The 25089-nt window shown below is 42.4% G+C and overlaps 1 protein-coding gene across 13 annotated transcripts in view; it reads left to right on the top strand.

Annotated features, from left to right (window-relative positions):
- dnm1a (dynamin 1a) overlaps positions 1-25089 on the top strand; it is a 49147-nt gene that overhangs the window by 9467 nt on the left and 14591 nt on the right. For 5 of the 13 annotated variants that reach the window (XM_034603277.1, XM_034603282.1, XM_034603281.1 and 2 more), the window contains exons 2-16: positions 559-632; positions 1579-1728; positions 1952-2155; positions 2961-3059; positions 4142-4302; positions 4422-4564; positions 4647-4782; positions 6521-6588; positions 7118-7256; positions 12551-12637; positions 13577-13647; positions 13750-13801; positions 14650-14661; positions 16918-16947; positions 17263-17376. In XM_034603277.1, the coding sequence (XP_034459168.1) occupies positions 559-632; positions 1579-1728; positions 1952-2155; positions 2961-3059; positions 4142-4302; positions 4422-4564; positions 4647-4782; positions 6521-6588; positions 7118-7256; positions 12551-12637; positions 13577-13647; positions 13750-13801; positions 14650-14661; positions 16918-16947; positions 17263-17376 (1540 nt within the window). Of the gene's footprint in view, positions 1-558; positions 633-1578; positions 1729-1951; positions 2156-2960; positions 3060-4141; positions 4303-4421; positions 4565-4646; positions 4783-6520; positions 6589-7117; positions 7257-9014; positions 9154-12550; positions 12638-13576; positions 13648-13749; positions 13802-14649; positions 14662-16917; positions 16948-17262; positions 17377-25089 lie in introns of all 13 variants that reach the window. The other 8 variants (XM_034603287.1, XM_034603283.1, XM_034603285.1 and 5 more) reach the window with 3 other exon arrangements.

Raw genomic sequence — 25089 nt, 5'->3', positions numbered from 1 at the left:
CCCCATTTCAACATGTAGTGATATATAACTTGAAAACAAGTTTGTGGATTTGTTAGTGTCTAGATTAAGAGTCAGAAAAAAAGACATTTGAAATATATTATATTTAGATAATTTGAACCATTTTCCTGTCGTACTGGTTGATTCACAAAGATGATTCCTGTGGTAAATGAAATGAACATCAAGCCTGATGTCACCACAGCTGTTGTGTGAGGATTCATTGTTATTCAGCTCTGCACACAGAAAACACACTCCCACACACACACACACACACACACACACAAGCATACACATTTTCACACTTGTGTTCTTGTCACAGCCTTCCTGAGGGAATAATAATAAAGACTTTTTAACAAAGTGTCAGGATGATGATTCATAATCACTGACTCTCTCTCTTTTTGTCTCTAGATGATTAATATTATTAAAGTTTCTCTTTTAATTCAGGGTTTATTCTGGTTTATTTTTTGACGTTGACGTATAGTTCTTTCTTTTTGTTTGCCTACACACAGTAGTTTGTACTGTCGCTGATCATTGTCCTTCCGTCTTTCTGTTGCGTTACAGGGATTTCCTTCCCCGTGGCTCTGGCATTGTGACCCGTCGTCCTTTGGTTCTGCAGCTGATGACCTGTCCCACAGGTAAAAACCCCATTACCCATAAGCCCTGACATTCTCATCCTCCAGGTGTTGGGATATGTAGTAGTGTTGAGTCAAAACTGATCTTACTGCAGAGCCTTAAAGATGTTTCTTCCCTCGTATACAATATTTCATCACTTCTCTGGCTCCTGACATTTAATATTAGTGTCCGTGATATCACCCATAGATACATTAAGGGATGATTAGAAGCCTTTACTTTAGCCTGAGACTTTGTAAACCTTAATATCGTTATAACTGAAAAAATAACACAAAATATTTTGACTACGCTTTTCAAGAGAGATGTTCAAGAGGGTTGAAGCCAGCCTCTTGTGGCCATTAGTTGAATTGCATTTTAAGCTTCTTCAGGATCTACTCAGTGTTCCACATCTTTTTGTCCTGCTGTGTTTAATGTATCGCTACAAGACCGAACTCTTCATCTACTCTAACTCGGACAGAGACACAAGTTCAGAAACTGATACGTATTTCAGCTCCCACATGTATAAACCTCCAGAATCCTCCTCCACTCTCACTGCTTCAGTCCCTCAACATCTTTTCCACTCAAGTCAACGTGGAGATGATAACAGCATCCTCGTGTTGCCATGGTTACAAGTCATTAGGCTGTTTTAGGGTTTGGAGCTTTTTCTCCCACGTCTTCATGGTGCGAATCAGAGATATATGTGGATTCATTTTATATTGCATCATTCCTCAAACATGCAAAGAAATTTTAGTTTGTTATAAGTAAGTCCTTTTTTTATTTAGAATAATTTAACTTACTCCGACTCAGGCATGGATATGATTAAACTAATTCTGTTTTAAGTTATCTATGACATTTTTGAATATTTAATAGTGCTAATAAGATGACTGTTGGTTTGTCGTGTGTATTTGCTTAAAAACATGTTTTAATGTATACCCTCGTTTCCACTAATGTGTTTCCCTTCACTGTCTTTAGAGTACGCTGAGTTTCTCCACTGTAAGGGCAAAAAGTTCGTCGATTTCGATGAGGTCCGACAGGAGATTGAGGCGGAGACTGATCGCATCACCGGGGCCAACAAGGGCATCTCCTCTGTGCCCATCAACCTGCGAGTCTACTCCCCTCACGGTGAGGCTGACACAACTCTATTTCCACACAGATATCAGCTCGATGTGAATTGCCTGGTGTTTTGTTGTTGTATCTGACTTACAGAATAGAGGAAAATGTAGATTTCTTTGTCTCATATCAGCAGATTATGCACATCCAAACTTCTCATTTGGAGACAATGCATGTGGAAAAGGCTCCTCTAGTTCATCTAGTTTTCTTCCTGTGCTCCTTTCCCTCCTCACAGTGCTCAACCTGACGCTGGTGGACCTGCCAGGGATGACCAAGGTGCCCGTGGGCGACCAACCTGCAGACATCGAGGCCCAGATCAGAGAGATGCTGATGCAGTTTGTCACCAAGGAGAACTGCCTGATGCTGGCCGTCTCCCCGGCCAACTCCGATCTGGCAAACTCTGACGCTCTAAAGATTGCCAAAGAGGTCGACCCTCAGGGTGAGTTACTCTATACTTCTACTTCTATATTTCTCCACTGAATGACTCAGGAAATTGTACCACTTTCCACCACTACAGGTATGTGATAGTTACTTATCACTTTTCAGATCAAACTTTGCATTCAGAAGATATGATCACATTATAAACCATAAGGCAGAGAGCACAAACCTCCGCCAAGGCCCAACAGTCCCCACAGGAAATTCAGTAGATCTTGATTTTTATTTGGATTTAGAACAAATCTCATATATCAGACCCCTAAACATGCATGATTTTTTATTTTTTCAAGATCCATGAGTTTTTAGTCATTCTCAATTAACAAAAATGTTGCAAAAAGCGCAATGGTGAAGAAAGTAAATATATAACCCTGGATCCGTTCCCTGATCTGGATCCTCAGCCAAATTGAATGGGTTTCATGATAAACCATCCAGCGGTTTCTGTGTTATCATGCTAACTAACAGACAGACAGAAAAACACACAACCTCCTTGGAAGAGGAGACAAATGCAGAGATGCTGGAGTGTATTTGTCTTTTTAGACACTAGACTACCAAAAAGTACATGAACTTATAGAATTATTATCCACCTCGATCCACATCAACATTAAAATACTTGTTATAGAGTATAGAGTGTTAAAGAGTATATCAGTGACAAACATCCTTAAAATAATATATAAATACACTCCAGCATTTGGGGATATTGAGTATGTAGAGCATCAGAGCTAGTTTTCATTTTAGTTGTCATTTCAGTTTTCAGGTTCGGTTTGTGCAATTGATAAATCATCTTGGTGTGTGTCTGTGTGTACATGTAGGTATGAGGACCATTGGTGTGATCACCAAGCTGGACCTGATGGACGAGGGGACGGACGCTAAAGAAATCCTGGATAATAAACTGCTTCCACTCAGGAGGGGTGAGAACAAGCATTAACACACACACACACACACACACACACACACACACACACACACACACACACACACACACACACACACACACACACACACACACACAGTTCGTCTTTTCAACTTCAGGGCCTGCAGTGACACATTGTTTCCCTCTTGTGGTAACAAGGCAGTCGAATTGAAGCGGTTCAATTCTCCGACCACTGAGAGGAGGTGAGGGAGGGTTTAATAAAACAGAACGGAGTGAGAAATCAAAACAGAGGCAGAGAGGAAGAGGAGAAGGGGGCAAAGAGAAAAACACCAGTGTCGGAAAAGAGCTTACATGCATGTACGTTGCGGGTTGCCCTTTACTGCAATGTGCTGATGCGGTGCTTTTCTTTTCCATTTGCTCCTGGTTAAGACCCAAACATGTGCTTTTAAATATTTTCCATGTCCTTTGTTTTTTTTTTCGATGTTGTTTTTCCACCCTCGTCTTCTTCTTCTTCTTCTTTGCTCCTTCTCTCTCTGCCATGGATGTTCGCATTTACAAGGCTGCTGGCTCACAGTTGCATTAGTTATAGAGCATGAAACGGCCTGTAACTGAGTGATGCATGAGGAAACTTAACTGGAGGTGAAATGGGATCCGTGTGACCTGAACTCTGCTCGGTTTTTCCTTTTCCTCCCTTTTTTCTTTCTCTCTTTCTGTCTTAAATACTTGGACACACACACATATTGGGATTTATTCATGTAACTCCTTCTTCTTCTTCTTTCCTGCATTCCTCTCCTCCTTCCATCCTTCATCTCTGATCTTTCCTTCAGTCTCTTTAAAATGTGGTTTTGCACAGTTTAACAATATTAAGCACTGTTTTCTCAGTGGTCAACTGCTGGATGCCGTTTTCATTCTGGGTTTGGCTTGTCAAACTTCAACAATAGTCCAGCACAAGCCAAGTTTGCTCTAATACAAGACCACAATATCTGCCATTCAAATAACCATTCGGGCCACGAACATTGAGAAATTCCAGGAAGTGATGGACGAAGTTGGCTCTGGTTTTCTGCGAGTCTCGCAATAGTTCAGACTGTATTGTAAATGGCTCTCGTCTGTTCCGTCCAGGATACGTCGGCGTGGTGAACAGGAGCCAGAAGGACATAGATGGGAAGAAGGACATTAATGCCGCCATGGCCGCCGAGAGGAAGTTCTTTCTCTCCCACGCTTCGTACAGACACCTGTCAGACCGCATGGGCACCCCCTTCCTCCAGAAACTCCTCAATCAGGTTTGTAAAAGAGCAAACCAAGACTTGGAGAGGGTCTGCAGTTTATCCATTTAAGAGCTCTGCAACACTCTGTCTCATTCTGACCCCTTCTCTCCAACTCTGACCTTTGACCTGCACAGCAACTGACCAACCACATCCGCGACACCCTGCCGGGGCTGCGAGCCAAGCTACAGAGTCAGCTCCTCTCCATAGAGAAGGAGGTGGAGGAGTACAAGAACTTCAGACCCGACGATCCCTCTCGCAAGACAAAGGCTCTGCTCCAGTGAGTTTATGCAGGTACATAGACTTTAAGATAGACGCAGATTGATGGATTTATTGATATCTGTGTCTCTGCCTCCCTGCAGGATGGTGCAGCAGTTCTCCGTGGATTTCGAGAAGTGCATAGAGGGTTCTGGCGACCAGATTGACACCGCGGAGCTGTCAGGGGGTGCGAGGATCAATCGCATCTTCCATGAACGCTTCCCGTTTGAACTGGTCAAGGTGTGTGCATGCCAGATGTTGGTGTGTTTGTCATTATAGCATCAAACAACTAATTAGCTCCCAACTTAACAGGCGAAAGAGCACTTGGACAAACACCAGTATGATAAGAACTCCCTGAAATGTATTTGACGCGTGATTTGACTTTTTTAGTTTGGTTCATGTCCCATCTGCTAACATGGAGGAGACTGGGTTTATGACTTATACTGCAGCCAGCCACCAGGTGGCGATCGAGACACTTTGGCTTCACTTTAATTCACTTAAGTGCTGTTTTATTAGCGTCAGGAAATTTTGTTGAACATTTCCAAAACGAATATTTAATAATAAAAATGTGAAAATGCATAAAACAGGTAGTGACCACTGATAACGAGAGAGAAAATCCCAGGAGCAGAAAAAGAAAGACATAAACGCCTTTCTTAGTTTATGACAAGTATCTTTCTCAGCCTCTTTACATCATTAGGTTGCTTCCTCCTCTCTGTCCTCTCTCAGTCTGAGAAGGAGAGAAATCCTCCCTCTGGACTCCGATGCTTTCTCTCTCAAACATTCCTCTGCTCCCTCCCCTACCTCTCCCGTCACAAGGTCTTCCCTCACCCCATCTTTTTCTCTCATTCCTTTAAGACGTGCATCCTTAATTCATCCCTCACGTCCACCTTCCACATTATCTTAACCTCTCATCCCTTCATCCACCTACTTCGACTCCCTAAGCTTTTTACCTCACCCCGACCCTGTTTACATATTTGCCTTCTCTCTCCTTTCATTTTCTCTCAGTCGGCCGTTACCCTTCCCGTCCTTCCTCCCCCTCCTCTCATGCGTCCCTCCACTTTGTCCTCCCTCACCCTCCCTCTGAGGATATAAAAACTTACCGTCTGTGACTCAAGACTGCAGAAAAGACGCCCTGTCAGTTTCCCACCGTGGAGACGGAGCAGGTTGCTTCCTAACCAGAAGCTTGGCTCGTAACACAGAAAACCCCCAGTGTCTGCCAGATGCATTAGAAGTCCGTTTATCATGATGTTTTATGTGATTGTAGTATATGCTTCAAAGAAAATATATAAAAAAGATTGGTGCTTTGCCATAAAGAAGTGGTATACCTTTAAATTAAAAACAGAACATACAGGAATATAGCAGATCAGATTATATATCCTACTTTGTGTTCGGCTGAGTGTATGAAAGATCTGTTAGGGGAAAAGCCTGATTAACGTTTTCAAAATAAAAGCTGCCGAGACATTTTTACAACCCAGGGGGAATGTTCCAACCCAGTGGTTCCCAAGTTTTCTCATGATATGTCTGCGGGAGTCCGACCAGGAGATCTCTTCTCCCCCTCCCTGTTTTTGTTAGAATCATTTTTATAAGTAGAAGATGTCAAATTATGCAGCAATTTGCAAGAAAAATAAATGTTTTTTTGCAGCTTTTAAGTGTACTTTCTTATCGTCTTAATGTTTTGCGACTGACCTTCACTTATTTACGACAACAATTTTAGTTTTTGAACATAATGAGATGTATTGTGTGTTGATTGGTAAAATGAAGAGATGTTCATAGGCAGATTATTCCTCTAATAAACTTATAATCCCAACCGACAGAGGAAATAAATCTTCATTTACAGAAATCGATAATTAAAGGAAGGAACTTTATGAGCTGACATGCTAAAACAATCAAGAGAGATTTAAACTGATCTATGAAGATGTGAGAGCAGGACTCTCTGTACTTACTCCCCTCTGTCGTCTGTTTTTTTTCTCTTTCCCAGATGGAGTTCGACGAGAAGGAGCTGAGGAAGGAGATCAGCTACGCCATCAAGAACATACACGGCATCAGGCATGTCTTCCCTCCATCTCTCCTCTCCATCCTTCCTGCCCTTCCTCTTTACTTCACCTCCCTTTGTCTCTCCATCTGTCTAATCACCGAGACCTTCAGACTTGGCTCGAGTGCTCTGTTTGAATAACTAATGGCATCGATGAACTTAGACAGAGGATGTTTAAGGATTAGATAAGTGACTTCTGGTTGCGTTCGTTTTCTGGCCTCCTATTGGATAGTTCACCACCTGGTCTACAGTAACACTCTAACCCTTAACAACTCAACAAAGATATTTAGTTTCCATATTAAGTAGATAAATTGCGATTGATGTCTGTTCCGTCCAATCGCTCCATCCCCTTTCCCCCCTGTCTGTCTGAAGTTGTGTTCCTTTATGTTTTGGGGCAAAAGCTCAGAAATGGAGGGTAATTCTTAACAATTAACATTCTTCTCTTTACCCAACCTCCCTCCCTCCTTTCTTTTTCTCTATCGTCCTCTTCTTTTTCTTTTTTTTTTCTTTGGCCCTGTGGCTGGTTCTCTACCTGCCGGGCAGAACTGGCCTCTTCACCCCGGACATGGCCTTTGAGACCATTGTGAAAAGGCAGATTGGGAAGATTAAAGAGCCGTGCACCAAATGTGTGGACATGGTCATTTCTGAGCTAGTCAATACGGTTAGGCAGTGTACCAAGAAGGTAAAAAAATCAAAGTAAACGGCGGATTATTGTCACCCCTCATCTGCAAAGTCCCCCTTTGCTGTTCACTCCCTGTTACTGTAACCACCCGGCCTCTCTCCAGCCCTCGCTGTTGTTGGACGGCGAGGGGGACGCCTGGAGCGGCGGGGTGGGCTGCAGTGTGCCCGCCTGCCTGCCGACTGAACTGCTTCGGACGGGTTTGGCTGGACAGGCTGGCCGTGGTAGAAAGCTGTGCTGGAGAAATCACGTGTGGACACTGAGCTGTCATCAGAATATGGTTGCCAAATAAGAGTCAGTTTGTCTATCTGATCAAGAATTAATTATTTCAAAAAGCATGCCAGACCGTCAGTTATTCCAGAAATCAGTCAATCCATGTATTTATAGTTGAAGTGGGCGTGCGATAGGTCAAGTTGACAGTAATCGCCTTCTGCTGGATCAGGAGAATACCTCTGATGGTCCGATGCGCTTCTAAACTGTATATTTTGAATTTGATCCAAGTATTCAAAGTATTCCCCCCCACATTCAAATGAATGTTCAAATTTTCAATAAAAAGTGACATCCCTTTGCCAGACTAGCCAATAGACGTGAAGTATGCAAATGAGGGGCATGTGACTTCACAGTGATGCCGAAGTATCGGCCAGATACTGAGTTTTCTGAGGCGGAGAGGAACTGATAACACAGACTTTGGGCTTTTTTTGCAGAACTTTTAAATTTCACAAAAATCCTATTTCAAAAAAGAGGAAAGAAAATTTGAAAAAGCTTTAATATTCGTTTCCTTCTCTGAGGTGTTCCTGGAGCTGTTTCACCACCAGCCCCACTTACAGCCTCACCGTTAATGGCATCATCCTTCATAAGAACCTCACTCTGTCAACCTCTGCTTGTACTTGTTAGAAAATCATGCGTCACTCACTTCGACTCCCTGGCAGCCATACTGGATGATCTCAGCGTTCAGACCTTCTTGTGTGTGAGACGGCAGCTGTGCACCTGCAGCAGACAGGAGCCATGATGACTATGCTTTAAGGGCCTCAGGGGCCACACTCTCAGCAGCAGAGGCCTGCGAGTGTGGCCAAGAGACGGAGCAGTAGTCCCTCATCCAGATTGATCCACTGTGACCAAACAATTTTTAACAGCAGTTGGACTGCAACAATCTGGAGGCCCTGGGATAGTAAATGTTATGACTGGGGTCCCACTGGAAGTCAGAAGAGAGGGAGGGACGGGTGGAGGAGGTCAAAGGTCAGCACTAGGAGGGATCAGGGCATTCTGGCTGAGCGACGGGTTGCATAGCTGCGGTCTTGCCGTGTGTGGCTTGGAGTTTTTTGGCTGGTGGAGATGTGCAGGCTGGGAGCTTTCTCTACCTCTTTATCTTTCACTCATCTTTCCTCTCTTCTGTTTGCTCTGCACTGATGGAGAGATACTCCAGCCCCGCCCTGTTTCAGAATGGCTTCAGGGGAAACCAAATGTCTCACTTGCATTTTCCTTCTTCTGTGCTGTTTCTCCCCCCAAACCCCCCTCACACCTCTCCTTGTCTTTTAACCTTCAATCTGTTGTTTCTTCTGTTCCATCTCCATTCTTTGAATTGTCCTCTTCCTTTTGTCATCCTTTTGGTTTTATTTGTCTCATCCCGCCACTTTCCTTTATCTGTCTCATCTCCTCTCACAAGTCTTCCTCCTCTACCTCTCCTCTTTCTCCAATTTTTATCCCACCTCTTCTTTTTTTTTGATTTCACTCCTCCCTCACTCCGCCTGCCTATCCCTACAGGACGGGGCTGTTCACCCCTGACCTGGCCTTTGAGGCCATAGTGAAAAAGCAGATCCAAAAGCTGAAGGGGCCCACACTGAAGTGTGTAGATATGGTAGTGAGGGAACTCACCTTCACCATTCAAAAGTGTAGTAACAAGGTAAAATAACAAATAAAGCCAAGACACATTCACTCTATGTCAGTTAATCTCACATGTAGGGGCAGACTGATGGCTGGAAATGTTTTTATTTTATATGAGAAGTGATATCAGGAGATTTATGATTTAAACAAGTGAACCAGGCCTCAACTGCTTAATTGCAATATGTGTTTCTTTAAAGAAATGCCTAATTTACAAAAAATAGAGCCACTTAGATTTAGTTGGTTTTAGATAGTTGTCTTAAATATAACTTTTCTTTCTAAATCTTTTCTCACAGTTCAGAAAATTACCCTTCTGATTAGTTATTTACAGTTGACATTATTTTAAGTAAATAAGGTGCTTTGCTACATGCTACTTTCAAGCTATCCTCTTAACAGTAGTAAGCAAGAACACATTGCTTTCTTGTTGTATCAAATTTAATCTAACCATCCATAACCAATTTTAGCTAAGGTCTGTCCCCTATAGATTTCTAAATATTATTAGTATTTTAAAAATAAATAATTAAAACTTTTCAACTCATCACAAGAATACATCCTGACTTCTAGACAAAGTCAAGAAGATATGATGGCGCTAAAATAAAAATTGAAATACATTTTATATCTGTACAATTACTGAAATAAGTTGGATATTTAAATGTCTGGCTGATCAACCAACACACATAGTGGTTAAATAGCATTACCCTGCCCTTGATCAATATATATATCAATATATATTCGTTTATGGAAACTGACATGGAACAAATACACAAAACTTCATCCAGCAGATATCGGTCTGTCCTTACTTTATCAGTGTAACCACACAACCTGTATTTTGATCATAGTTTATTTGTCTTCTGTCAGTTATTGGCCTTATATTTATTTACAATGTAACAAGTTGCATGCAAGACATGATGTCTGAACATCTTTTGATTTAATTTGGTTAAAATCTCATTTTCGTGTCTGTCTGTGTCTTTATGGTTTAATAGTGGAGTGACTGATTGTGTAGTTCCACTCACAGACTAATTGAGAAACTTTCAGCATTTCTTTCATTCCTCCTTTTTATTTTTCTATCGTCCTCTCCACCCTCTCGTCCTCTAACCCTTTCAACCGGCTGCCTCCTCCCAAAGCAAATGACCAAAAGCGAGCGCGACCTCCTTTGGATTTCTCTTTTCTGTCACTCTTTTATCTTGGATTCACTTTCAGAGACATACGGTTTTTAAAGATACTGTATGACAATATACAGTGACTAGGAAAATCCTTAAAGGGGTCAGTTTGAAGTTGTCCCCCACCCCCATCCCTCCCATCCCTCTCTGTACTCCCAGCTCCTTGGCATTGCACGTCAGTCTGAATCAATGTGCGCATTTCTGCCTGCTGCCTTTTTCTTTTATAGAAAATATTCCTCTCTCCTGTCTATGTTGTGTTTCTGTGTCAGTTTTAGGACACTGAACAATTTGAGCCTTCAAGTTGCAATGCACCTTTCCAGAGGCACAAGTTGTGTTGCTTTCAGTCGCTTTGATCGTAAATATATCCACTTTTCATGCTTTGTATAAGGTTTTGTTCTCCAGCACTGACGTGAACTCACAAAGCGTGAAAAACATGAAGTGCTTCCCATCAAATCAGTTAACAGTGTTTCTATTGGCAACAGCACAATGGTGACATTGTTAATTACAGCTGCCAGATACGAGTCTTTCCTCACTGTTTACCAAGTTGAGTTACTTGACAAAACAAATTGTTGAGTTGTTTTTACATTGTGTGCTTGAGCTTTCCTGATGTGATCCAGATGTGAATACTGAACATGTTAAAGGCTTTTTTTACTTCATCAGACTTTGCGTATGAACATCGCCGACTGGCAGTTTCTAACAGAGGAAGTGTAGTATTATAAGTATCTGACAATATTGACGGCTTTTTCACGATAGTATTTTGTGAAAAACATTGGGCCCTGAATTTCACAAATTTTACACAAAATCAAGCTTCTTGTTTCTACCTCTCATTTTTGTCGACCAGTATGATGACTGTCATCAGCTCTTCCAAGCACTGAATACTTGATTTTTCATGTATCTGTACTTCACCTCAAGTAGATTTGAGATACATTTGAACTTTTACTTCACTACGTATATCAGGAATTATGTGTACTTTCTACACCACTCCATTTCTACAATTTATAGTGTTACATGATCATATTGTTTTATTATATTTTTTAAAAGTAATCAATAATGAGGACTGATCCAATCCAATGTATTTGGAATATGCCTCAAGTACTTTTGAATACCTAAAGTTTATTTAAAAGCTTGTACGTACTCATATAGAAAAGTTAATGTGGTACTTTCACTTGAGTACATTTTATTTGTACTTTTAAGTAAACAAGATGTTCCTCTTCCACCACCAGCTGTTGTAGATCTTCTTCACAGCAGCCATTTTGACATGAACCAGCAGGTGATCAGAGGTGAGACACTAACACCTGTGATCACCTGCTTCTCTGTCAAAATGGCTGTTGTCATTTCACTCTGATGTAGCTGATAGCATCAGAAACTTGCTCCCACGATCTTTAGGTCCTGAACATGGCATTTTTTAATTGTATTTTAAATATAAATATTACGATCCAACACTAAAACCCCACAAATGAATGTGGTTAGCTAGCGATATGTTCCATTGCATTGGAAGCACGGCTGCTTTTGTGTTTTATTGCTTTGCAAAAGCGATAAATAAAAGGAACGCTACCATCCAAACACTTTGCCTAGTGAGTATCGTAAATGCACGTAGTTCGACACAAGCATCTATTCCTTATGTGTGTCCTCTGGGTCAGATCAGATCAGGAGGCAGTGAATCAACTTGGGAAACAGAAGGTGTATTGATATCCACTCGCTCCCAAAACCGTCTGACAGACATGAAAGATGCATTGTAACTTGCAAGAGAACGGCGTGTTTTTCCGTCTTGCATTGTGATTTTGATTTTTCTTCCTTCCCCACACTTCTCCAAATGTGTTTGTCACATTGGAGGCCCACCAATGTCTGAGTTTGTGGGTTTGCAATGAGCTCATGGAAAAAGACCCACAGTGTGCTGGGAAAAGGAAGCCCTTTTTTTTGCCAGAAACATTGCTTATTCTTTTTTTTGTGTGTATGTGTATCACAGATTTTGCACTACTCTTATCCATTTGTTCAATGCTGGGATTGTTTAGCACTTAAAATCCAGTCTAATACAAATTCACACATTGGATATGCGTAGAGCTCAATCTGGGATAAACGCCACAACATGTTTAATTGTGTTCCTGTTATGTACTTTGTTTTATTGGTGGAACTGAGTTGTGGTTCGGCAAGATGAGTAATTTTGTGGTTTACTTTGTGACAGTTATTTGTGACAGTGTGTGTGTTGCCATGTATTTTGGGGGGGGTTTGCTACCTACCTACTAATCTCTGTGGTCACAGCTGGCTCAGTATCCCCAACTACGAGAGGAGATGGAGAGAATTGTCACGCAGCACATCAGGGACCGGGAAAACCGCACTAAGTCCCAGGTAACGCACAGAAACTACAAACACAGTAAGGAAAGCTAGTGGTTTGGTGGTGGTGCAGAGGGGGATTCTATTATTATTGAATTATGATGAACTAACACATTATTTCACTGCTGCACCCTCCATATTTATGTATGTAATAAATAATGATCTCAGCATCTCAACGATATTATATGAAATAGTCTTTCATTCAAATTCAAAACTTTATCGTTGTTTTATATTTGGTTGACGGGTTTATCCAAAATGTTTCCAATAATGTTCCAACCCAGAGATATCCCCAGTTTTATTCGAGGTAACAGTATCATCTAATTGGGTCATATCCACTTTACTTGTGGCTTTTCCCTGCTCTGCTCTAACTTCCGGGGCAAAGGACGTATGACGAAGCACAAACACGGTGTTATAGCCACTGTTTTGGGGGTCAATCGTAATGGATCACAATTATTCTTTACCGTTTGTGAATAATGGCGGTGAAGGCAACAGCTCCCATGATCCCACACTGCTTCATGACACCACCAAGCTATTTCTTTGTTATTTTTTTGATCGAGAGACCTCTAGTGGCCAAATTTGCATAGTGTACGTTTAAAGTAGTAAATATCCCACCCTGGGATATCTGTAATGTCACGTTATTCCACAAACAAAAAACGTATGCCGCTAGAATTGTTTTAGAAAATGATATAGTTGCATGAAAACACTTCACAATATAGCATCAAAAGATCTGGGATATCCTGTAGTTTGTTCGTGTAGTTTGCTGCTGCAAAACAACAGATTTCAGCAACGGCTTTAGAACAATGCTGAAGTTACAGTGAATTTAAAAATAACAAGGAAAAAAAAGGATTTCTTGGCAAGTCACAAATTTCCTGGGGAGAATTGTTGAAATATTTTCAATAAATGAGAAACATATGAGCCCTTTATGATAACCTCTCACGGCCTCTCTCTGTTCAGGTGCTGCTGTTGATAGACATTGAGTTGTCCTACATGAACACCAACCATGAGGATTTTATTGGATTTGCCAAGTGAGTTATACTGCAGAATTTTAATACAAGCCAAATGTAAAACTTAATTGTTGACATGCGCTGGCAAAGGTCAAACCCCTGCATGTGTTCTGTTTTGTACAGCGCTCAACCGAGGATCAGCCAAATGAACAAGAAGAAGGCGGCCGGCAACCAGGTATTTAAATCACAAACATGCAGACGTGTTCGCTGTCGTTCCACAGGTTAAAGTACAGACGTGTGTCATTCTCTTCAGGCTACTTTAATCTGCAGGAACAGGATTCTTCGCTGAATTCACCCCAAGTGTTTCATCTGTTGGACCGACATGACATTTGAGCTTCCTTCAGTCTTTTCCCCCGGAGGCTTTGCTCTGGTAGCACTTAGCTCTCTGTTTTGTCCATGTGAAACGCAGCACAGCTATACAGTATTGTGTTACCCCGGGCAACAATCCATATCCTACACAATGCAGCTCTAACACTGCACACGTTGCACACGCTAATGGACAACAGTTGTTGAATCTGGAAACAAATTGTTCTCTTGGTGAAAGTCGTGGTGCACAAACTGGTGTGTGTTGCAAAATATCACGCGTGATTGTTCTCATGTTTTTAAAGCTTTGACAACGACGATCGTAATATTAATATCAAAAGAGAGGAAAGCTTTCAGAAGCAAGTACATCTGCCAAGTTTGCAAAATCCGAATTATTGAAAGAGGTTTGACATTTTAAGTCAAATCTGGTTCTCTAGCTGTATCTAAACACACATTACTTATGTTTTTAATTTACTTTCCACAAAAAATTCCCTGAAATCTCTCAACAGATTTTTTGCGATAAAGAGAGATGTTAAAAGTAACAGTATATTCATTGAATACAGTGGATATGTAACAATAACATAAAGTAGTTGTACTTCTCCGTTTCCTCTTCTTCCTCCTTTGCCTTTTCTTATCTTGTTGCCTTTTGTATCTTCCTAGTGATTTCTCTTTTTGTATTTCTTCTCTTTTTCCTTCTCTCTGTGGCTTTTGCTCCTTCAGGATGAAATCATGGTGAGTAGTATGTGTGTGTGTGTGGAGTGTGTGAATGTGTGCGTGCGTGTGATTTCTGTGCATGTCTGCAGGTAGACAATAATGCACATGTGCTCATGTTTTGCCGCTCTGCATACAACGGGCCTGCATGTGTTTGTATCTGTTTTTATGTGTATTGGGTTCTAGTTGAGATTCTTCATTCTCCAGAAAAATAACAAGATAATTAAAGAATCATGATAGAATTGTGCAAAAAACTTTTTTAACATTATTAGAGAGTTGTTGTATGGACATGTAAAACTGAACATATGATAAGAAGACTATTTTTGAACAAGTTGAAAGATTTTATGTACTGGTAGTTAGATCATTAGTTAATGGGAGCTTTAAACATAAAGGCTTTGTTAGCTATTGACTTAGAGTCTGCAAGGACAGAAAACTGTCTGTATGTGTCTCAATTGAGGAGAAAGGCAACATGAATAGTTTTATAGTGAGGGTAATTTCTTTTTAAACATTGGAGAATAAACTGCAGCCAATGTCATTGTATGATGGTAGAAGGCAGTAAAGAGTTTCACAGATGTTACTTTGCAATTTGCAATAATTAAGTTATGAAAAGACCGCCCAGAAAAACAATCTATATATTATAAACTATATTGAGAGGATGATTTATTTTAGATGCAACCTGATCATCACTATCAAAAAAATATTTGTAACATAGATTTCTTTTCAGCAGTAAACGGGAAGCATTTTTTGGAGTAGTAAACAACAGCACTACTGAGCTTCAATTATTTTCACAATACGATGAATATGGGATTAAGTTAGAGCTCAGAGTCAAGGTATTTTGTGTGTTGAAGTCTTTGCAGTGGCAGTAACACGTGTGATTAGCTGTTTGCAGATTCATGAGTGTGCAGCTGTGCATGTGTGTATGAAATGAGCTTCACCCGCCAGTATTGGGCAGGTGGCAGTGGTGGGGATGCTTGGCTGCTTCCCTTTCCTCCTTTTTTTTCAGCTGTGTCCTCCCTGCAGACACACACACACACACACACACACACACACACACACACAACACACACACGTATATGAAATCGTTTCTCTATCCCCGTTGGGGTAACTCATTGACATATTGCATCCTCCAGCACTTCACCCTAGCCATAACCATCACATCTGTGCCTACCGCTGACCTAAAGCTGAATCTTAATCCTCAAAAAGCAGTCTCTCCCTGTGGGGACCTCAACGTTTGTCCCCATGAGTTAATGTATTCAGGTTGTAGTCCCCATCAGGATATAAAGACACACACTGGTCTTTTTTGGGGACATAAGTTGCACTTGAAGAGAGACACACCTTTACCCTTACGTTAACTTTTGTCCCCAGTTGGACAAGTTGTTCCCAATAAAGGGGTCCTCAGTCTGAAATCTGTTCCTGAGGATGGCCTATGACAGACCCACACTTAAAATACAGGGGGGACAAATGTTCTGTTATGATAAAGAGTCACTTGAAAAGAGAGAAAAGGTTCAGTTGAAACGAGAAAAGATTATATTGTTCATCTCTCTCTCCACCTCCTCCCAGTTCATTCTAAGAAGTAATAGTAGAAGACCAGAGAAGATAAGGACCTGCAGCACAGACACGTCACCTCCATAGTTATCATAATAACCACCCAGATTGGGGTCAAAGGTCAGGGGCACATTGTAAACACAGAGGGGATCTTCACTTCCTGTTTATAGATGGTTGTAGTTTAAGGCCCCACAGCTTCTGTTCTCCACTGAGCCGACTCATACTGAGACTTATGTTATTTAAAACAGCAAATTATGGACTCATCATTACATATGATAACGGAAAGGTTATCTTTTAGACCATTCATATGCACAATGCGCAGCCAAGTTGTGTTCAAACCCACAAGTCTTTTGGTGGTGTTAGTTCTGAGTAGAATCTCCGTTTTTCAAATGAAGTATTGTGAGCATCGGCAGCATCTGGCTCTTCAGCCTTCTCACTCAAGCATAATCATTTCACCACCTTTATTCAAAAAGCACTTACAATAGAGTAGAAAGCAGTGAGGCTCATATATATATATAAATATCCCCACATAGTTTTAAAACAGTTTGACACTTCAGGTTGCAGCAGTATACGTCCTCGACCCTCGCCCTGCTTGCTGACCCCTTGCTGCCATCCTCCCAGCAGCTAGCTACGTATAATGTGCTAGTTCTTGACCAACCTTGTGTATTTGGCCTTTATTCAATGCTACGGTTTGGCGTAGCTTTGTAACGTTTTCTCCACATTCTCATTCAGCCCGAGAGAGGAGTTAGCGATCGGTTCAAGGTAAATAACTCGATCACCCTGTACTGTTTGTCTCTATAGTTTCTGTATGGTGGAGAGAATGAAATGCGAGAGAGAGAAAAAAAGAGTGGGAGGACTGTGTTTAGTCACCTTGGTGAGCGCCACCCTACTGTTTGTTGTGGCGGTTGCTCCTTATCTCCACTAGAGGCAGTGTCATTTCATGTTACTGTGCTGCCGCATATATTTTAGCGTAGGTACGTATTTGTGATCCATAAAGAAAGTGGCAGATGTGACTTTTCCCTGCTGGATGTTATTCATAATGGTTTTCTCCACTCTGTGTGTCTGTCTCTCTCTCAGGTGATCAGGAAGGGCTGGCTGACCATCAACAACATCGGCATCATGAAGGGAGGAGCCAAGGAGTACTGGTTCGTCCTCACTGCCGAGTCTCTGTCCTGGTATAAGGACGACGAGGTGAGATGCTGTGAATACACACAGTCATACATACACACTGAAACTCAGGTTTCTCTGTATCATCGGCGTCATTCAAACTGACGGGTGGCATTTGTTTCTATGATCTGTAGGGTTGATGTCAAACGATTGACAGGATAATGTGATAAAATAAAACATTATAAATTAGGTCTTAAATACTTTTGAGGTAGGTCAACATGTTAACGTACATTTAACGCTACTTTGCGCTTAAGAGAAATATTTTGGTGGCATGAATAGTTTATGTTTTCTTGTCTTGTATTTCATTCTTATTGACTAATGTTTAATCTTGTAATCTGACTAAAAAGTCTGTAATACACTGGAACGTTACATTTTACTGCATCTGCCTCTTTACTGCACAACCGGAGATGTGATCACTTGTGTCTGTATCACCCAGAAACTCTGCATCCAATTGTAACAACAGCACATGTTTCATATTTTCCAACAAATGACAAAACCGGGAGACATTTTTCAGTTGGATCTGTTTCTTTCCCACTCTCTGGTAAAAAAAAAAAATAGAATTCCAACTCATACCAATGGCAAATATGACTGTTGGTCAACTTTTCCTCTGCACGTTGAGATGATTTGACCTGACGTGCTCTGTTACTGGGCCGACTGGTCAAAGCAGTGTCCCATAATGTGTTGCAGAACTAGCAGGAGGTAGCAACAGTCTCATTGTCTTCAGGCCTCGGACACAGATGTGTGTGTGTGTGTGTGTGTCATTGAGAAGGCCCTTTCCAAAGAGTCAAGACCCCCCAACATGTCAGACACCGAAGCTGGCATACACATGTGCATACCAGAGCCCCCTGCCCTGTTCCCAATCACACACGTACACACACACGTACACACACACAGTCACACACACAAGCTGCTTCTAATAAACTTATTTCATTTCAAAGAAGGGGCACGGAGCAAGAGTCGGACTGGATTGTAGGGGAGGAGACAGGAGTGTCTTTTGTTAACTGGTTAGCAGCAGGAGTAACCAGGACCATGTGAAGGGAGAGAAAGTGGGGAGAAGAAAGGGAAGGAGGTTGAGGAGGAGGAGGAATAAAAAGGGGCTAATCTTGATTTTTATAATCTCCCTTACATTTGTCCTCCTCACTTTTCTCATCGCTCCTTTGTACAATCTCAAAAGTTCATCCCAACTTCACCAAAACTCTATTAATTTTCCTCTCCCTCGTCCATCTGTCCATTCTCAGCCTTTTCTTCATCACCCTCTCTTTCTCCTTCGTCCCCTCCCTCCATCTCTCCCTCCCCTGCTTGTACTGTATATTTATTTGAACATGGAAAAATGAGGGCGCAGGGAGACCCAAAACCAACACACAGTGGATGGTGTTAAAGCTCAGAGCCAAGGCTGAAGGGTACTCTGAAAAAGAAAAGAAACGGGAAAACAAGAAAGAAATAAAGAAACTTTCCATTATGTTTCCTATCCGAGCTGAACTTTTTATGTATCCGAGTCACAGACACACACACTCCCAGCAGAGGTTAGAGTACTCATGAGAGCTTATGATAATACGTGCACCTGGGCAGATACTCGCCAAAATACACACATTTGATAAAAAGCCGAAACAGATTTATGGTCAGGTTAACAGCACAAAAAAAAGTTATAAAAAAAGTTTGACTGCTGAGAAAAAACTGTTGTTGTGCAACCTTTTGTGCAGTTTCATACAAACACGTCATGTTTCTTTTTACTAACTTGCAAAATAGCGCAACACCATGTGCCATCTTACGGGCTGCCGCTCGTCATGGGGAAAACCCTTGCAGTATAGTCTGGCAACACACGTGCACGCACGCACGAACACACACACACACACAAACACACACACTAACCAAAACATCCTGGCACCACTAGTTGGGTTGAAAGTTATTATTAGTGTCTGGTGTGTGTGTGTGTGTGTGTGTGTGTGTGTGTGTGTGTGTGTGTGTGTGTGTGTGTGTGTGTGTGTGTGTGTGTGTGTGTGTGTGTGTGTGTGTTTCCATAAACCTTCTGGTCTGCATTACCACAGGACATGCCGATACTTTGAATCAGGCTAAAAGCTTCCCCAAAGCAGGGAGGTAGAAAGAACGAGAGGGATGTACAGTAAATGGATAAAAAGAAATATGCACTTTAAAAAAATACCCACAAGACTGTAAAGGTATTGATTCTCAGCACATGTGATATTCATATATTCTTATAATTGGATTTATATGGATGCGTGAAGACTGTGGCACACAGATATGACTTTTCTGTCCTTTAGTGGCTCTAGGACGTATTTTCTTTGGGTGCCCTTTTGGCTCTGTGCACGTGTGTGTGTGCATTTGTGTGAGTGTGTGTGTCTGCCTGCCTGGGTTTCCCTGCTCCTGCTGTAAAGCTGCCAGAAAGCCAGACTCGCCTGGTGATCCCAGCTGTAAACATCCTGGGGGGAGACTGCTGCTTTAAACGAACTCCCCAGAAACATGCCTGCTACACGTTGTGTGTGTGTGTGTGTGTGTGTGTGTGTGTGTGTGTGTGTGTGTGTGTGTGTGTGTGTGTGTGTGTGTGTGTGTGTGTGTGTGTGTGTGTGTGTGTGTGTGTGTGTGTGTGTGTGTGTGTGTGTGTGTGTGCGCGCGCTCCCCTTTTCGCAGCGTGTCTCTATGTGCGTGCACTTTCGTGTGGGTTTGTGTGCGTGTTCCTGGAGCGGCGACTGCATTTAAAAAAAGCTTGTGTGCCTGGTGGCAGGGCTCTAAATGGAAACAGGTTGGTTGGTGGTTTGCACTCCTGCAGCGAAGCGCTGTGATGCTACACCGTGTGAATGTTTCTACCCTCTACTTTGCTTTTGTGTATTCGGGACACATAAGCAGCTCCGAGCGGCGTAAACCAGTGGGTCGGCTTTATCAAAGATGTGCAGTCTCGAAGACAAACTGTGGCCTCGGTGAAGACATAGAAGAGAAAAACATCTTGGAAAAAACGAGACAGGGGGTCGAGATAAACTCGTAAAGCTTCTCATGACGTCACCTACAAACACTGAAGCCACAAACCATTTTCTTGTCTTTTTTTTCTTTTCGGCGAGAGCAATACAACGACTGGCAAACAGAACATGACAGAGTGGCTTCTCTTTCAACATTTTTGTATGGTGGCTTCCTGCCTCTCTGCACATTACATGGTCATTTGAGGTAAAGCGGCCGCAAATTGGTGCAGGGAAGGCTGAGACGTAATTGCACATTTTGGTCAAGAGCGCAGTTTGACGCTGGAGGTTTACTGCGTGTTTGAGTTATCTTTTTGTGTAACTGTTCATTTTTTTTTTTTACTGTTTTTTTACTGTGGTTTTTTTAGTCGCAGTTGGATCTTTTGGGTTTTGCAAAAAAAAAAAAAAATATGTGAAGGTCGCCATGAAACCACCTCTTATATTTATATGATTTCTTTATGGATTATGTTGTTCAATATAGGATTTCTCACTTTGTGTAATTTGAACAACTGTTTAATCCCCAAACCTGTTTGAATGAACAATAAAGAAACAGTAGATAGAAAATAGATAACCAGGCATCTTTTATTTCAACTTTTTTTGTTACACTCATATCTTCATCAGACTTCACTCTTAGTTCAAGTTATACACAGAAATCTGCAAAGCGAGATAAACCGTAACCACATGTCTCTTTATAGCTGACAGAATTTATGTGTCCGTCTTTCATAAATCCACGGCAGACGAGGGCCAGGCCTCTGTGGTGGGGCCTTCGGGTGCTTTATTTAGGCTTGTGCCTGGGCTTGTCCAGATGGACGAGGGGTGGTGCTGCGTGTTCCCACACCCTGATGTACTCCCGCCTGCCGGATGCTCTTTTGGAGTGCCGTCTCGCTTTTCTTTTTGTGTCTTCTTGCGTGAGTCGTCCCGTGCTTCCCCAGCCAGCCTAACCAATGTGCAGACTACTGTACAACCACTACTTCCTGAACAGGTAGTCTGAACACTGGGCAGGCGGGCTGGGCGACTGAAGGACGCTGTGGAGAAGTTTTTTATACCCATGCACACACACGCATATGCACACACACACAGCTGTACTCACTGCGACTCCAGCAACAGACTCTTGAGTCCAGCTCCTCCTGCTCTAACAGTCCGACTGTGGCAAAGTGCTGATCGGGCCGATTGAGCCGGCTGGAGGAGAAACAGCATTGTGAGGGATGGATGAGGGGGGCTGGCAGGGAGGTAGAGGAGGGGGAGGAGGAGGAGGAGGTGGAGGTGGAGAGGTTAGACAGAGGTGATAGCCACTGATTGGCAGATTCAACAACATTCCCTCCTGTTTCCTGCTGTGAGAGTCTGAATTCCACACTGAGGCTTTGGAGGGAAAACACAAGATGCGGGAAAAGCTAAAACATCAATGACAAAACATGCTGAAGAGGAAGATATCCATTAAGAAAATCTTAGTCAAAGATTTATTCATTTTAATGTCATTATAGGCCAAAAACGTCAATTTAAATTACTTGGCAAAACCTTTCCATATGTTTTTCATGAAAATGCATTAAAGCAGACAACACACAAAGATACGGAGATGTTTACACACAAGGTCATACCCCATTAAGCTCAAATTTACACAAACCTAAACTCTGTCTGCCCAGGCTGAAAATAAATAAATAAGAACCGGGAGACTCTCCGAGATCTTGAACACAAACCTGAGGCGTTGAAGTCATTAGAAGTTTAAAACAACAGTAAATCAGAGTTCTGGGTCCCTGGTCAGTAATCTATCAGTGAATAGTTGCGGTCAGCTGAGTCTCAGCCAACTCTGACCCAACACCTCCCACTAAAGCACCGTAACCTTTCGCCTCCTCGACACAGACCATTCAGAAAAATGGAATACCTGTGGCCGGGCGATCTCCTTTCACCTCTTCACATCGCGACCGTCTTGAATGACGTCTCTTCTTCTTGGCGGATTCTTGATTTGTCTCCTTATCGGCTAATTGGCGCCAGGTCATCTCCCCTCAGCCTTTTGTTTGGAGCCCATTACATTCAAATTCTACTTTTGGATTTGTCTTCTGAAGCTTCCGAGACCAAAAAAAACCAGGAAGAATGCTCCGGTAGTGAGCAATGTGGACCGGCTGGAGGCTCAACGTGGCAAAGGACTGGTCACCAAGTTTCCCCTTCGAGAGACGGAAGGAGAAAAAGAAGGAGAGAGAGAGGAGATATGGAGGGATTAGGAGGAGGAGTTTGCCGGCCCCCCATTTTTCCTCTCCTCTCTTCTTCTTCTTCCTCTCTCCCCTCCCTCTGTCTGGCTTTTTTTTCTCCCCCACCTCTCTCTCTCTCTCTCTCTCTCTCCCTCTCCCTCTCCCTCTCTCTCTCTCTCTCTCTTTCTTTTCTTTCTCCTCTGACTTCTTGGAGAGAAAGTGGAAGGTCAAAGGTGAACAGGAAGTGAGACGCATTCATTTGGCATGTGTGTTGTAAAGTATGGAAAAGGGATCACGGGATTGGCTGCCGAGGCAGAGAAGTTTTTAGTGGAAGCGTATGTGGGCAGATGGGAGGATGTCTGTCGTTTGTGCGCTCACGTGGAGTCAGAAGTGTTTCGTAAAGCGTCTGCATGCTCTTCCCTTCCCGCCAGTGTATGTGTGCATCTCTACTTATGGTACATGTGAGTGCATATGTGGTTTTTGAATGATGGATATGTGTGCAGGGCCTGGATGAGAGCAGAGGCTCCACAGTCTTTGTAGCCAGGGCAGGAATGTCGGCGTTTTCTTGGCAAGCGGGAGGAAGCCTTGTAATAACTCCAGATGTGCAGCCCTGTGGTCTCCATCTCTCTCTTGCTCCCTCTGTTTTTACTTCTAAAGCTGATTTCCTCTCCCTGTCCGACTTGAATAAAGAGCCCTTTATGCAGCTCCGCAGCCTTCCCAACACACACACACACACACACACACACACACACACACACACACACACACACACGGAGGGGGAGGAGGTGGGGCTGATTGGAGGGGTGACATACTACTGGTAAATCAGAACCAGAGCAAAAGAGATTTTGTGTGTGTGTGTGTGTGTGTGTGTGTGTGTGTGTGTGTGTGTGTGTGTGTGTGTGTGTGTGTGTGTGTGTGTGTGTGTGTGTGTGTGTGTGTGTGTGTGTGTGTGTGTGTGTGTGTATATTCGTACGAGGGGGGAAAAGTCTGTGATTCAAAGTTAAGAAATGCTGTAGTCAAAGTTTGCTTCATTCACCTTTGCTTTACACACACACTCATGTTTAGGTTTCATTCCTCTGGCAGTCAGGAGTAATCAGTGCTAGTGTTTCCAGGTGTATGTGTGTGTGTTCAAATATGTGTGTGTGTGCAGAGGTGGCCATGGCTGTGTGTTTGTTTTAGCTATAGTTTCTGAGCTCCAACCTGAGCTCCAAATCAAAGCAGGCGCGGTCTCAGGAGAGACCAGTCAGCAGTCCTGGCAGAGATGGAGGGATGTGGAGGGAAAGTGAGAATGGAGATGAAAGAGGGAAAGAGAGTTAAAAAATTTGGGGGCAAAAAGAGAGAGTTGTAAGAGCAAAAAAAAAAAAAAAAAATAGTCAAAAGTATCTGAGAAACAAGCCAGAAAGCAGATAATGACATAAATCAGTCCTCACTCACAGGATTATTGATGCAGTTTAGTTTCGGGTTCAGGGATTGGAAGGAGTAAATTTTAATGGGCGGGTGGGGGAAGCGCTGCGGTCGCACCAACATTGTTTCCACTGTTTGGATGACCAGGCAGGCAGCTTCCTTTCAAACTATTACTCAGTAAAGCCAGAAATACTGAGAAAGTATGCACACACACACACATACACACAAACACACATACACACAGCAATTTTAATCTGCGATCCCATGTTTTTCTGTCTCATCATGAAATGTCTCTGGTTAATTCTGGCTATGGAAAACCTCTAGTTTCAGACTTTGTTTTTCTTTGTATTTAGATATTGCATTATAGAGAACGACCGCCGGTTTACGTGAGTGTAATTGTATCTTTTGTGTGTTTGCATCCGTGTGGCAGGGCTACGCTTGTGAACACCACAGTGTAGATTCATTTGAGAGGGTGCGCAACACACAAAATGTGATCCCCTGTATTTCATGCGAGTGTCTCACAACTATGAGATAACACTGCAGATCACTGTTATCACTGTCTCTTTGGATAATGGGAATGTGAACCACAGAATCGCTTCTTTCTCCTCTGTAACATCATGTCATTGTTATTTCCCTGCTGAAATAAGAAAACAAGAAACCGTCCAGCACATTTCAGCTATTGTCCAGAAAGACAGTGCTGTGGTCTGAGGATTGAGATTCTCATTTTGGGGAAATGTGGTTATTCGCTTTCTGGCAGAGAGTTAGATGAGAGCATTTACATTATTCTCATATTTGTGTGGTAAATATCAGGCTACAGCCCGTTAGCTTACATTGGCATAAAGACTGGGAAGGGGGGGGGGGGGGCAGTTTTTCTGGCTCTTTGGTATCAAACTCAGACTATTACAGCATCTGAAATTCTTTAGTCTGTGCAGAAATAACAATTCACTGTTTTATGGCAGGTTATGTGCTGCACTATTTCCTTTATCAAATGCATACATTTCCCCAAATGTCAAATATTTATTTAGAAAAACTCTAAAGCAGAGGTACCCTCATCTTTTCAGGCCCTGACCTTCCAAAATAAGAGCACCAGAGACATAGGACCTTCATGATCCGAAAGGATATTTATTTAGAAAGAAAATCAACTATGTCACATGTCGCAGTGTTTGTGTTGCTGTAAATTGATTGAT

The sequence above is a fragment of the Hippoglossus hippoglossus genome, chromosome 12 (genome assembly GCF_009819705.1).
Source record: "Hippoglossus hippoglossus isolate fHipHip1 chromosome 12, fHipHip1.pri, whole genome shotgun sequence".
Classification (NCBI taxonomy): domain Eukaryota; kingdom Metazoa; phylum Chordata; class Actinopteri; order Pleuronectiformes; family Pleuronectidae; genus Hippoglossus; species Hippoglossus hippoglossus.
The sequence above is the reverse complement of the archived record's forward strand: the minus strand, read 5'-3'. Positions and strand labels throughout refer to the sequence as shown.